Here is a 13,916-nt window from a genome sequence, read left to right on the forward strand (position 1 = left end):
TATTATATATATATATATATATATATATATATACACACACACATACATACATATATATATACACACACACATACTGTGTATACAGTGTGTGTGTGTGAGATAGATAGATATATCTCACACTGTATATAGATCTATATATATACACACAAGCCCGGGGACCACCAACATTTTCTCACGGACCACCAGGTGGCGACCGCTGGTCTAGTAGACCCCTAATGTCACCTCTGCACAATGTTGAAGCTTATTGAGCGCAGACTATGCTTGATCTGCTTCTTCCCCGGCTGAAGAGTGACAGCTTTGAAACCAGAAGTGCTCACAATGGATAGACAGCGTCTGCTTAAACAAGGTGGACCCAACTGATAATGATTAAATTGCATATGATATTCGCTCCACATCCCTCTTATTCCTCATCCACTGCTACTTAATAAATCACAGCATGGCTCCACATATATACGAGTCAATCCCGGGCGCTTTTCCTTCAGTGGCCACTTCCCCTTATAACATCCTCTTCAATGTTTGTCTCCTTATGACAATCCAGGAAGCTTCCTCCCACATATCGGGAGTTATTTCATTATCATCCTCATAGGAATAGGGGCAATACCCGTGTCCAGTGCCCCTCGACCTGCCGAGCGACCCCCTTCCAGATGGCACTGGGCACGGGTGTTGCACCTAATCATATGAAGATGATGATGAAATAACTCTAGATATGTGGCAGGAATCTTGTTTGGGTTTGACACCTATATATGTGGAGCCATGCCGTGATTTATTAAGGAGCAGTGGATGAGGAATAAGGGTGGTGTGGAGGGAATATCATATGCGATTGTAATCATCAATCAGGTCCACTTTATTTGAGCAGATGCTAGCCGTCTATTGTGAGCACTTCTGGGTTCACAGCCGTCACTCTCCAGCAGGGAAAGAAGCAGATCAAGCATAGTGTTCAAGCGCTGAATCAGCTTCAACATGCAGAGGTGACATTAGAGGTCTACTTGAACCCGATATCTCCAGAAAGACAACCTGTTACCTGCACTATACTTTGACATATGCTTGTGATAAAGTATATAAGGAGCAGAAGATGAGCAATACGAGTGATGTGGAGGGAAAAGCATATGCGATTGTAATCATTATCAATCAAGTCCACCTTATTTGAGCAGACGCTGGCTGTCTATTGTGAGCACTTCCGGGTTCAACTCTGTCACTCTCCAGCCGGGGCAGATCAAGCATAGTATGCAGAGGTGGCATTAGAGGTCTACTAGACCCCGATATCTCCAAAAAGACAACCAGTTACCTGCACTATACTTTCCCATATGGGTATTATCAGCCCCCTTGTGATAGAAAGTATATAAGGAGCAGTGGGTGAGGAATAAGAGTGATGTGGAGCAGATATCATATGCAATTTTAATCATTATCAATCAGGGCCACCTTATTTGAGCAGATGCTGTCTATTGTGAGCACTTCTGGGTTCACAGATGTCACTCTCCAGCACAGGAAGAAGCAGATCAAGCATAGTTTGTGCTCAATCAGCTTCAATAGAATTCAAATGTGGCATTAGAGGTCTACTAGACCCCTGATATCTCCAGAAAGACAACCTGTTACCTGCACTATACTAATCAGCCTCCTTGTAATATAAAAAAAAAGTTAAGTTTAAAACAAGTTAAAATGTTTAATAAAATAACCCCCCCCCCCCCCCCCCCGTACACACAAACACGCATGTCAGGGTGCGGGTATTATATTATGTTTGTTTGTTTGCACTAAGATTAATTTGAGTATTTTTTGGTACATTTGATGAGCAGTAGTACAATTATTGTGTGACATTAAAACTACAACTCCCACCATTTTATTTTCTGCAGGGTCTCCCAAAGTATATTCTGCTTGGGGGGTGTGAAGTAATCTTCAGGCCTAAAAAGATGCAATTCAACAGAAGTGCAGAAAAAAACAAAGCTCCGCCAGCTCTTCTTTCAATCCATGAGACAATATTATTTGTGTCTCACCACCCAATTCTTACCTTTGGTTTGATGTGTTTCAGTTCCCCGTTCTCCATTCTCCATAACACGTGCTGGGTGCCCTCACCCAACCCTCCAAAGTTCAGGGCGTGCAGAGGGGAGAAGAGCTCTCGCCAGATCTGGGGGGACACAGGAAACCAGACACAGTAACACTGAGCATCATAATGAACAGCTCCAGGCCCACATAGGAATCGTTTATTATCTCTCACCCACTAGCTATTATTTGTTTTTGCTGTCTGTGTCCAATTACAGAGCCTTCACTTCCTGTCTCAGAGGCACAACAGGAAGTGAGGGGAAAACCCACTGGAAAAAGTGTCTCCATTGGAACTTCCCCCTCTCTTCTTGTTTCGGTGACCACTGTAAATTTTAGAGCGGACAGGGGATGTCACTGGACGAAGTGCACAGCTCACCCCTATCATACGTCCCCGCAATCTACATTCGGTGCACGGATGACTCTCTTCTGGAGTAATAGGCTCAAAGACTGGAAGATTATCATGTGCTGGTTCCACAAAGAAATTCAAACTTTATTCCGCATGCATCTGTACAAAGCACAACCTCTGACGCGTTTCAGCCTTACTCGGCCTTAGTCATAGCTCAAGCTAAGGCCACGTAAGGCTGAAACGTGTCAGTAGTTGTGCTTTGTACAGATGCATGTGGAATAACGTTTGAATTTCTTTGGAAGATTATCGTGTGCTGGTTCCAGTTGATGGCACTGGATCCGATAGGAACCGGTTCCCACAAACCACCTGGGATTGGATGTCTTGAGGTGCGTCGTGGACCAAAAAAAAATCAAGGAATAAAAGCTCCACACAAGTTACATTCCATAAATGACTAGTCTGATACATTCACATCTGTGGGCTACATATTCACACGGTATTCATCTGTTTTAAAACTGAAGTTCAATCTGCTGATGTTTTGTCTTCATTGGTTCCTCCCTCCCCCCTCATCAACATGCTAATTAAATATTTAAATGATACCTTCCTATTCATGACGCACCTTATTTTAGACCCAGTGATGTCATCACTGAATCTCTGTGCTTCTCTATACAATGCAGGCAGATTGGCTGGTGGGAGGGGCCGGCAGGGTGCTGTACATAGCTCCTGGAAAACATCACAGCTCCCTGCCTCAGTTCTCCTCTCAGCCATCAACCCTGATGCAAGCAGTGGGCTGACTCTTGGGAGGAGTTATACAAATATCACAATGCCTTGATGGGTGGGTGTCAGTCTGGAGGAGCGGCCGTTCCTAGGCAGGCTGTATTTGCATGCAGACCACACCCAGACGGAAGGGACGGCCGGAGCTCAGATACAAGCCTGAAGGGAAGGCCAGAGCTCAGATATAAGACTGAAGGGAAGGCCGGAGCTCAGATATAAGACTGAAGGGAAGGCCGGAGCTCAGATATAAGACTGAAGGGAAGGCCGGCGCTCAGATACAAGACTGAAGGGAAGGCCGGCGCTCAGATACAAGACTGAAGGGAAGGCCGGCGCTCAGATACAAGACTGAAGGGAAGGCCGGAGCACAGATACAAGACTGAAGGGAAGGCCGGCGCTCAGATACAAGACTGAAGGGAAGGCCGGCGCTCAGATATAAGACTGAAGGGAAGGCCGGAGCTCAGATATGAGACTGAAGGGAAGGCCGGAGCACAGATATGAGACTGAAGGGAAGGCCGGAGCTCAGATATGAGACTGAAGGGAAGGCCGGAGCTCAGATATGAGACTGAAGGGAAGGCGGGAGCTCAGCTTTGATGGAATTAAAGTTTCCATTTAGACTCCTTTCCTTGGTTTTAGGATTTTTACTTCTTCCTGTGTTGCAGATTTCCCCTCACTTCCTGTCTGGTAAAAGCATTGTCATTATATGGAAACAAGGTTTCTCCTCCTTCCTCACCTGATCCAAAAGTAGAGAACACAGTCCCAAGCCTGATATACTAACCTCAAACTGATGGAGCAGCTGGACCATTGAGTCTCCTATGAACACAACTTCCGGCTCCTTGTCCTTGCTGCTGGACACAAAGTGATTGTGCTGCAAGACACAAAAATCAATCATGAGAAGGGAACGTGCAGCCCCATGTACACATTGTTCTGGATTTATTATGATTGGGACTAAAAAAATCCTACAAATAGGTCTCCTTTATTTTCAGGTATATTATAAAAGTGACACTTAGGCCTCATTCACACACGAATCGCCCCGGGACGTACAGCTCCATGCTGCGTGCACGGCCGTACTGAGCAGCTCCCGGGAAGGACAGGTGCTGGGTGTGATTAGTACGCAGCCCCCGTCCTTCTCTATGCGAGTACGCCGCCCTACGCTCACCCCAAGTGCAGGTCCGTACGTGTGCGGGTGTCCCTGCTCGGATGCAGACGAGATCCATCCTCTCAGGGTACGAGTACGGGCACCCGCACGGACGTGCAGGGCGGGTGAGCGTAGGGGGGCATATGGCCGCGTGGTCTCAATAGAGAAAGACAGGGGCTGCGTACTAATCACACCCAGCACGTGCCGGCTTTTTCTTGTGTGAATGAGGCCGAAACTCAGGAGTGAAAGCCTAAAAATGCATTCACGTACCCCAAATATTAACAAAAATGTATCTTATTTGTGTATCGCTCGGCTGTAGATCCTCCAATCATCTCTGAATTGGTGCCGACACTGTCCTTCCTTCTGGAGGGGGGATATTTTTGTTCCTCATGGTCCCTGTGTGTGTTGTAAAGTAGTCACCGCTCCAAGCTCGATCCGGGGATGGACTACAATCTCAATATAAATTATTCATCCAAACGTGAGATTGTAGTCCATCGCACTGGATTGCACGTCTTCATGGTCCTGACTTTGTGACATAATTGGAAGAGAACCTTCTATATATTGTTACCACAAGGTTGGAAATGCACAATTGTCTAAAATGTCTTTGTATGTCTGTAGCATCACCAGGGCCCTTCGCTGGAACTCAGTAACTTGGAGGAGTGTCCCCGTACCTGGCCATAGAGCGTAATGATCAATGATGACAAACCTTTGGCTACATTGTGCTTGTCATGTCTGTTTACAGGACTCAATAGCTCAGGCTGAGATTTACACACAATGGTGAATGACACTTTGCAAGGACTCCTCCCTACCGCCCAAGCTGACAATGTGAACCTTGAAGCAGGCAGTGTGAATGTCTCTTTAGCTAACTCGTGGTGCTCTTGTATCGTCTTCTAATAAAATCCATTTGATTTAGATACACACTATATTGCCAAAAAGTATTGGGACACCCCTCCGAATCATTGGATTCAGGTGTTCCGTGAAATTTCCTGGCTACTAAATATTCCGCGGTCACCTGTTGGGGGATTATAACAAAGTGGAAGCAACTGGGAACAGCAGCAACTCAGCCAGGAAGTGATAGGCCATGTAAAATGACAGAGCAGGGTCAGCGCATGCTGAAGCGCACAGTGCGCAGAAGTCGCCAACTGTCTGCAGACTCAATAGCTACAGACCTCCAAACTTCATGCGGCCTTCAGATGGCACAACAACAGTGCGTAGAGAGCTTCATGGAATGGGTTTCCATGGCCGAGCAGCTGCATCCAAGCCTTACATCACCAAGTGCAATGCAAAGCGTCGGATGCCGTGGTGTAAAGCGCACCACCACTGGACTCTAGAGAAGTGGAGACGTGTTCTCTGGAGTGACCAATCACGCTTCTCGGTCTGGCAATCCGATGGACGTGTCTGGGTTTGGTGGTTGCCAGGACAACGGTACTTGCCTGGCTGCATTGTGCCAAGTGTAAAGACCGGCCTTTGGGATGAATTAGAGCGGAGACTGCGCGCCCGGCCTTCTCCTCCAACATCAGTACCTGACCTCACAAATGGTCCAACATTCCCATAGACACACTCCTAAACCTTGTGGACGCCTTCCCAGAAGAGTTGAAGCTGTTATAGCGGCAAAGGGCGGAGCCAACTCAATATTGAACCCTACAGACTAAGACTGGGATGTCATTAGAGACCATGTGCGTGGAAAGGCCGGCGTCCCAATACTTTTGGCAATATAGTGTAGATGTGTAACAAATCAGCTGAATCCAATCTCATCAAGGCGAGATAACATTCTAAAAACCATGTCTCTGTCTAGTTAGTAATTGTACGTGTACACAGGGGCGGCCATTATATAAGCACGGCTGCAGATTACCTTCCAACTGTAACATTTCAGCTTTGCATAGAATGGTGAAGGGTTAGACCTCCCGTCAGGTGACCGTTGTCATCGGGACAGGAAAGTGATCGGAAATCCAAAATTTTGTAACCTTCACCTGAACAAGAGGCGAGATCTTCCAATGAGGACGCCTGTTCTGGTGACAACTAAGAGAGGATTTCTCCTCACTTTGGTAGAATTCCTCTCACTTCCTGTGGCGTCTGCAGCACAGGAAGTGAGGTAGTGGCACAGAGATCAAAAAAAGAACCCCGACAGTTGTGCTAACCCTTCCCCGCTCCATCCCAAACTTCACATAAAACATCTGGCTTTAGATGAACACAAACTACACAAACACCTAGGGAAATGCATTGGCTGCCACTGCCGAACTTCTTCTGAAAATGCTACTTACCTGGCAGTCTCTGGATTTTGAGTCATTGACCTGGCACATGCATGCAGCGGGGTGGATAGGAATAAAGGTGAAACTCCTGATGTGAAAGTTTGTTTTAGGTCGGTATTTTAGAAACTATTAAGGCCAAAGGATCATTATGACAGCCTGGCAATCAGCATTTTCAGGTCAGTACACATGGGAGGTTCCCTATGGAGCTCCTCCATCCTCCATGTTGCTGTATACAGAGACATCAGCAGCTCTTGTGGCCGAATAGCGATCTCTAATGACAAGACAAAGTCAGCAGCGCGCCCAACTCACCACAGACATCCAGCGTCCATCCCCCTGCACGTCCGGCAATAGGGTGGGAACGGCGGCCGGGTTCTGATTGCCGTCACTCATTCTGCCCTGCACACAGGAAACAGACAAAGAAGTAGCATGTTAGGTTGTCCAGATTTTCAATCATGGTTCAGCATCATGGCCATCGGACACTTCACCCATCCGCCTTTCAACTTGCTGAAGAATGCCACATCTGGGAGGAGCATGTGACCTTCTTTCAAGTTGCAGTGTGGCCAATTGCAAAGCCCGAACACTGTCACATGAGAGAAGGGGTGACATCATTAACCCTGTGTAAGCTCCAGATCTGAGGGAGCATGTGACTGTTTCCCATGATGGAGTGTGGTCAATTGCAAAGCCCAAACACTGGCACATGAGAGAAGGGGTGACATCATTAACCCTGTGTAAGCTCCAGCTGCTTCCAGATCTAGAAGCGCATGTGAACTCCTTCCATGGTGCAGTGTGCCCAATCACGAGACCTGAACAATGTCACATGAACCCTGTGTAAGCTCTAAGTGCTTCCAGCTCTGGAGGAGCATGTGACCTTCTTCCATGTTGCAGTGTGGCCAATTGCAAGGCCTAAACACTGTCACATGAGAGAGGGGGGCGACATTAATAAACCCTGAGTGAGGGGGTGACATCAGTGTGGCCAATTGCAGGGTCCAAACACTGTCACATGAGAGAAGTGGTGACATCAGTGTGGCCAATTGCAGGGCCCAAACACTGTCACATGAGAGGGGGTGACATCAATGAACCCTGAGTGAGGGGGTGACATCAGTGTGCCCAATCACAAAGCCCGAACCCTGTGTAAGCTCTAAGTGCTTCCAGATATGGAGGAGCATGTGACCTTCTTCCATGTTGCAGTGTGGCCAATCGCAAGGCCCAAACACTGTCACATGAGAGAGGGGGCGACATTAATAAACCCTGAGTGAGAGGGTGACATCAGTGTGGCCAATTGCAGGGTCCAAACACTGTCACATGAGAGAGGTGGTGACATCAGTGAGGCCAATCACAAGGCCTGAACCCTGTGTAAGCTCTAAGTCAGGGGTAGCCAAACTCCAGCTGTGGTGAAACTACAAATCCCATCATGCACCTCTCCAGGAGTCATGTCTGCAGCTGTGAGAATCTTGCAATACCTCATGGGATTTGTAGTTCCACCACAGCTGGAGGGCCAGAGTTTGGCTACCTCTGCTCTTAGTGCGTCCAGATTTGGAGGAGCATGTGACCTTCTTCCATGATACAGTGTGGCCAATTGCAGGGTCCAAACACTGTCACATGAGAGAGGGGCTGACATCAGTGTGCCCAATCACAAGGCCTGAAGACTGTCACATGGGAGATCGGGTGACATCAATGAACCCTGTGTAAGCGCTAAATGCTTCCAGATCTGGAGGAGCACATGACCTTCTTCTGTGCCGCAGTGTGGCCAATTGCAAGGTCCAAACACTGTCACGTGAGAGAGGTGGATGACATCATCATGGCTCTGGCTGTGCCACCACACAATTCCTGGTACTTCTGGGTATAGGTGACCATGCGACATCCTCCCATGATACAGTGCTCAAGTCTAGCAGCCAATTGACGGCTTGAACACTGCCACAGGAGTAGGAGGGCAGAATCCACCCAGTGTAAGCTCCGACACCATCCAACATGGAGCTTACACATGGGGCTGGACTGGGTCTGACAGAGGAACAAAGCAAGAGGGGAGCACTGTGATGGTCAGTAGAAGTCCAGGATGTGAGCTTTGAAGAGGACCTGTCACTCTGCTCTGAGTGCACAAAGCCCAGAACTAACATGCTTCAGGATCCTGACCATCCAGGTACCTCGCATTGCAGTGATACAAAGTAGTGCATATGCAATCTTTTTCACCTCACCATAGCACAAGGAATTGCGGGACCATGCCCGGCAGTGTATGAAGGTGGGTTGGGACGCCATTCAAATTAGAGGTGCACCGAAATGGAAATTTCAGAAACGAAATAAAAATAATTGTCAGGCCGAAACCGAAAATGTTTTTTATATTTTATTTTTTTATAAACTTTTTAATTTTTTTTATATTTTATTTTTTTATAAACTTTTTAATTTTTTTATCATCCCATGACCCATAGCGTTCCGCGATCATCCCATGACCCATAGCGTTCCGCGATCATCCCATGACCCATAGCGTTCCGTGACCCATAGCGTTCCGTGACCCATAGCGTTCCGTGATCATGCCACATTCCACGATGCATAGCTTTCCGTGATAATCCCATGACCCATATCGTTCCATGATCCGTATTGTACGTGTTCATGCCATTTGCAAACATCCAACCATGTGAAAATAGAAAGGAGGGGGGTTCTCTTTGTTTGGTAAGGCAGTACACTACAACGTATGGTAGTGCAAGGTATGGACATACATTGAGGTGCGGTGCAATACATGTCCATTGACAAGGTGCGTTGGGTGATCCCATTAGGGATGAAAACTAAACTCTGAGTGCAAACACCTTCATCTACATACATTCCTCAATGGCCACAAAGGATATAAATCACATATGTGTGCACCAAATGTCATTGCAGTGACATCATCACTGTGCGGTACATGGCCTGAGGAGAGCTGCATCCTAGCAACCAAATGACACTAGGTAGCAGAAGCCACCTGCATGCTAGCAACCAAATGACACTAGGCAGCAGAAGCCACCTGCATCCTAGCAACCAAATGACACTAGGCAGCAGAAGCCACCTGCATCCGAGCAACCAAATGACACTAGGCAGCAGAAGCCACCTGCATCCTAGCAACCAAATGACACTAGGTCATGGGATGAACGCGGAACGCTATGGGTCATGGGATGAACGTGGAACGCTATGGGTCATGGGATGAACGCGGAACGCTATGGGTCATGGGATGAACGCGGAACGCTATGGGTCATGGGATGAACGCGGAACGCTATGGGTCATGGGATGAACGCGGAACGCTATGGGTCATGGGATGAACGCGGAACGCTATGGGTCATGGGATGAACGCGGAACGCTATGGGTCATGGGATGAACGCGGAACGCTATGGGTCATGGGATGAACGCGGAACGCTATGGGTCATGGGATGATCGCGGAACGCTATGGGTCATGGGATGATCGCGGAACGCTATGGGTCATGGGATGATCGCGGAACGCTATGGGTCATGGGATGATTGCGGAACTATATGGGTCATGAGATGATCGTGGAAGGATATGGGTCATGAGATTATCACGGAACACTATGGGTCACGGAACGCTATGGGTCACGTAATGATCACGGAACGCTATGGGTCACGGAACGCTATGGGTCACGGAATGATCACGGAACGCTATGGGTCACGGAACGGTCATATCCCCCACCCTCTCTCTCATATTTAGGGATTCCCATACTCATTCTTTAGATCTGGAAGGACACCAGAACTCTGATTGGTTCCTACAACCTGCAGCTCCTCAGACTGCAGGCCATACAATGATGCTGGAAGGAGACACCCATCATGGAGTATGAAGCTGGAAGTCTACATAATAAATGAGAACAACATATATGTGTACCTATAGACAAGGGTGACAACATGTCAGCACACAGGGGGCACCCCATGCATGCCATACATAGCCCCCCTCCCCCTCCGCCAACATAATAGAATTCACACAAGCTGCTGCATCTCCTCACCTGCTAATCCCTCTTCACTGTCTGCAGCCCTGGAATCCTCCCCTCCCGGCTCACACCATCCCCTTCTACTGCGGGGGGAATCCACAACCAAACGCGCCACTGTTCTATGGAACCCAGGAGCACGCCTCCCCTCTGCCAGGCATCGGATAGCCCTGTCCAGGAAGTAATTCACACGCAAGGAAATCATCATGCACAGCGCCCCCGTTTCATGGTCCACGTGGTTTAGTCTTCCTTCAAATCAACGAAATGGACTGAACCACGGTAGCCTATATAGGGGTATACATATCCACCTCCATTTTAGCATCATAGTACAGGCCAGCTAGCGTTCGCCAATGGTAGGACGATACCAATTATCACTAACGATGGGGGGAGATTAACTAGGGTGGTGGCGTATAGCGGTTTAACCGTAAAATATGCGGAGAGTTGTCGCCGTTGCCGCCATATTGGAACTGCAGATCGTTACCGAGTGGCTGGTCATAAGTATCGCTGTAAAGTGAATGTTATGTGTGCCGTCTGCCAGCTGGGCTCTCCCATTAAGGTGATACACTATTCCCGGGTGTTAGATGACATGTTGGCCAGCCAATGGCTGTAACATTGTGTTACACATTAGATGCAGGCTATGGAAAATAACTGAAAACCGTGACAAAACATTACTGACAGCCTCAAATACAACAGAAACTCCAATTACAGACTAAAACAATCAATATTTACACACTATGTTCACAGTTCACACGAGGCCGCGCAAAATTGTGACCGACAGTCAGGCAGCTGCGGCAGGGGCATGCTCCGCCACTTTGTGACATGGGAGAATGTGCCTGCCGCTCCTGATTGGACCGTGAGGGTGCGTCAGTTACCGTTTTGCGCCGGATTGGGTGAACTGGTTTCGCACCAAACTCTGGCTTCTTACTATTAGGAGCTCACTGGATTTCTGGACGATCAACAAGTATTTTTCTGTACTTGCAACTTATTTTTTTGTCTTCCCGCACGCATGTATGTCACCTGAGTTTGCCCAAGCCAAAACTATGACCTCCCCCAAGGCTGTCCCTCTAATGAGGGGCGGCCACAGCTTCCCAGGTTGCTATGAGCTCTTAGCAGTCTATGACGCTTTGTCCGGCTTCCCATCCAGCTTCCCATCCAGCTCACTGATGTCATTGGTTACCAGGGAGCTGAGCAGGGCACTCTGGCTGGCATCTCGCTGAGCTCCTGTCAACCAGTGACGTCAGTGAGGTGGACGGGAAGTCGGAAAGAGAGCACCTTCCCGAAGCACTATCAGCACTAGAGCCCTCTCCTCTCTGGACCAAAACAAGAAGTTGGCCTTTGCAGTGTGGAGGTAGCCCCACTTCAGGGGTTGATAAAAACATATGTCCACATACCATATGCGGACACCCCTGCAAATTATTGAGTTCCCGTGATTCTATTATACAGCATACAAGGACAGTTTGGACAGCTGAGGGATTCCAACTTTGTGACAACAGTTTGGTGAAGGCCCTTTTCTGTTGCAGGATGACTGTGCCCCTGTGGACAAAGCCAGCTCCATAAAGACATGGTTTGGGGAGTTTGGTTTGGATGACCTGGAGCCAGCTCCATAAAGACATGTTTTGGTGGGGAGGACCTGGAGCCAGCTCCATAAAGACATGCTTTGATGAGTTTGGTGTGTAGGACCTGGAGCCAGCTCCATAAATACATGCTTTGATGAGTTTGGTGTGTAGGACCTGGGGCCAGCTCCATAAAGACATGCTTTGATGAGTTTGGTGTGTAGGACCTGGGGCCAGCTCCATAAAGACATGCTTTGATGAGTTTGGTGTGTAGGACCTGGGGCCAGCTCCATAAAGACATAGTTTGATGAGTCTGGTGTGGAGGACCTAGAGCCAGCTCCATAAAGACATGGTTTGATGAGTTTGTTGTGGAGGACCTGGATCCAGCTCCATGAAGACATGGTTTGATGACTTTGTTGTGTAGTTCCTGGATCCAGCTCCATAAAGACATGATTTGATGAGTTTAGTGTGTGAGACCTGGAGCCAGCTCCATAAAGACATGGCTTGATGAGTTTGTTGTGGAGGACCTGGAGCCAGCTCCATAAAGACATGATTTGATGAGTTTGGTGTGTAAGACCTGGATCCAGCTCCATAAAGACATGGTTTGGTGTGGAGGAACTCAAGTGTCCTGCAGAAAGCCCAGACCTCAACCCTACTGAACACCTTTGGGATGAATTGTAATGCCAACTGAGCCAGGTCTTCTCATCCAACATCAGTACCCCAGAAATGCTTAACATCTTGTGGAAAGCCTTTCCAGAAGACCAGAGGCAGTTATAGGTCAAAGGGGCTCCATAATAATGCCCATGGTTTTGGAGTAGGATGTCCAACAACTCATAAGTGGGAGTGGGATGTCCAACAACTCATAAGTGGGAGTGGGATGCCCAACAATATAGTTGCGATGGACGGGTTTCCAAACTTTTGGCCATATAGTGCACATTTGCTTCTACTTACAACAATAAAAAAGGCTCTGAGCTAAGGTCTAGCTGTGATGCTTGGGTGCATTGGCTCCTGGAATTGTGTCCATCGTGTGTCTAGTTGGTCATCTGTTCATGCTAAAGAGGAAACAAAAAGGAGGAAGAAGCGCAACAACCTAGTGCAGATAAAAGATAGTAGAGCGGAGAGGTGTGTTACCTGAATTACTATTTTAAGTTATGAACCGCTATATAAGCATTCACACTTAGAGGTATAATATTCTAAGGATTCATTCATGAGATTTTTGAGCTCAACACAATAACAGAATTTATTGGTATATAGTATCAAGACTTAAATACAATGAACCAACAATCTATTTAACTACAACATACAAAGAAAAGATTTAAACATGCCAAATACCCAGACATTGGTATCTAACAGACAAACAGACATACAGTTAAGTGGTGGAAAGATAATATGTATAGTTACCCATTAAACGTCACATGAGGCCCCATCCTGGTGAAAAGAGAGCAAGCTGTTTTTTCCAGTCCTTAATATAGCCCTCGTGTCCATAGGGATGCATGACAAATCTCCCATTGGTTGCCTCCCAAGGCCTACTGGAGATTGGAGGGTTTCCAAGACCCTATCAAGACCCTCTTTACAACTCCACACCCCTCTCTACAATTGGCCAGTCTACTTGTTATTAGATCAAAGGGTCTTGGCTCCTGATACACAGGATACTGAAGTTGCACCTCTATGGTAATTATCTGGACATGCCTGGGCTCAACAATGACCCTATTTGCAATTCATTGGGCCTGGCACTCCCCTCCACAGTGATAAGCACAACAAAGACTTTATTTCCCTACAAGCTATCAACACCTCAGGGGAAATATTTAAAACAAGAAATAAAACTATATACATATGTCTTATGAAGATTTGACATAAACTCATACGGTAACA

The 13,916-nt window shown here is 47.5% G+C and overlaps 1 protein-coding gene across 1 annotated transcript in view; it reads right to left on the minus strand.

Annotated features, from left to right (window-relative positions):
* PAFAH1B3 (platelet activating factor acetylhydrolase 1b catalytic subunit 3) overlaps positions 1–10,635 on the minus strand; it is a 13,145-nt gene extending 2,510 nt beyond the window's left edge. Inside the window, exons 1-4 of the mRNA XM_018554785.1 lie at positions 10,510–10,635; positions 6,845–6,931; positions 3,927–4,016; positions 2,003–2,119 (exon numbers count right to left, since the gene is read on the minus strand). Coding sequence (XP_018410287.1) covers positions 2,003–2,119; positions 3,927–4,016; positions 6,845–6,925 — 288 coding nt within the window. The 5' untranslated portion in view covers positions 6,926–6,931; positions 10,510–10,635. The remainder of the gene's footprint in view (positions 1–2,002; positions 2,120–3,926; positions 4,017–6,844; positions 6,932–10,509) is intronic.
* Between the last annotated feature and the right edge of the window lie 3,281 nt (positions 10,636–13,916).

This window comes from Nanorana parkeri, unplaced genomic scaffold, assembly GCF_000935625.1.
Source record: "Nanorana parkeri isolate BGI_ZX_2015 unplaced genomic scaffold, ASM93562v1 scaffold173, whole genome shotgun sequence".
Lineage (NCBI taxonomy): Eukaryota > Metazoa > Chordata > Amphibia > Anura > Dicroglossidae > Nanorana > Nanorana parkeri.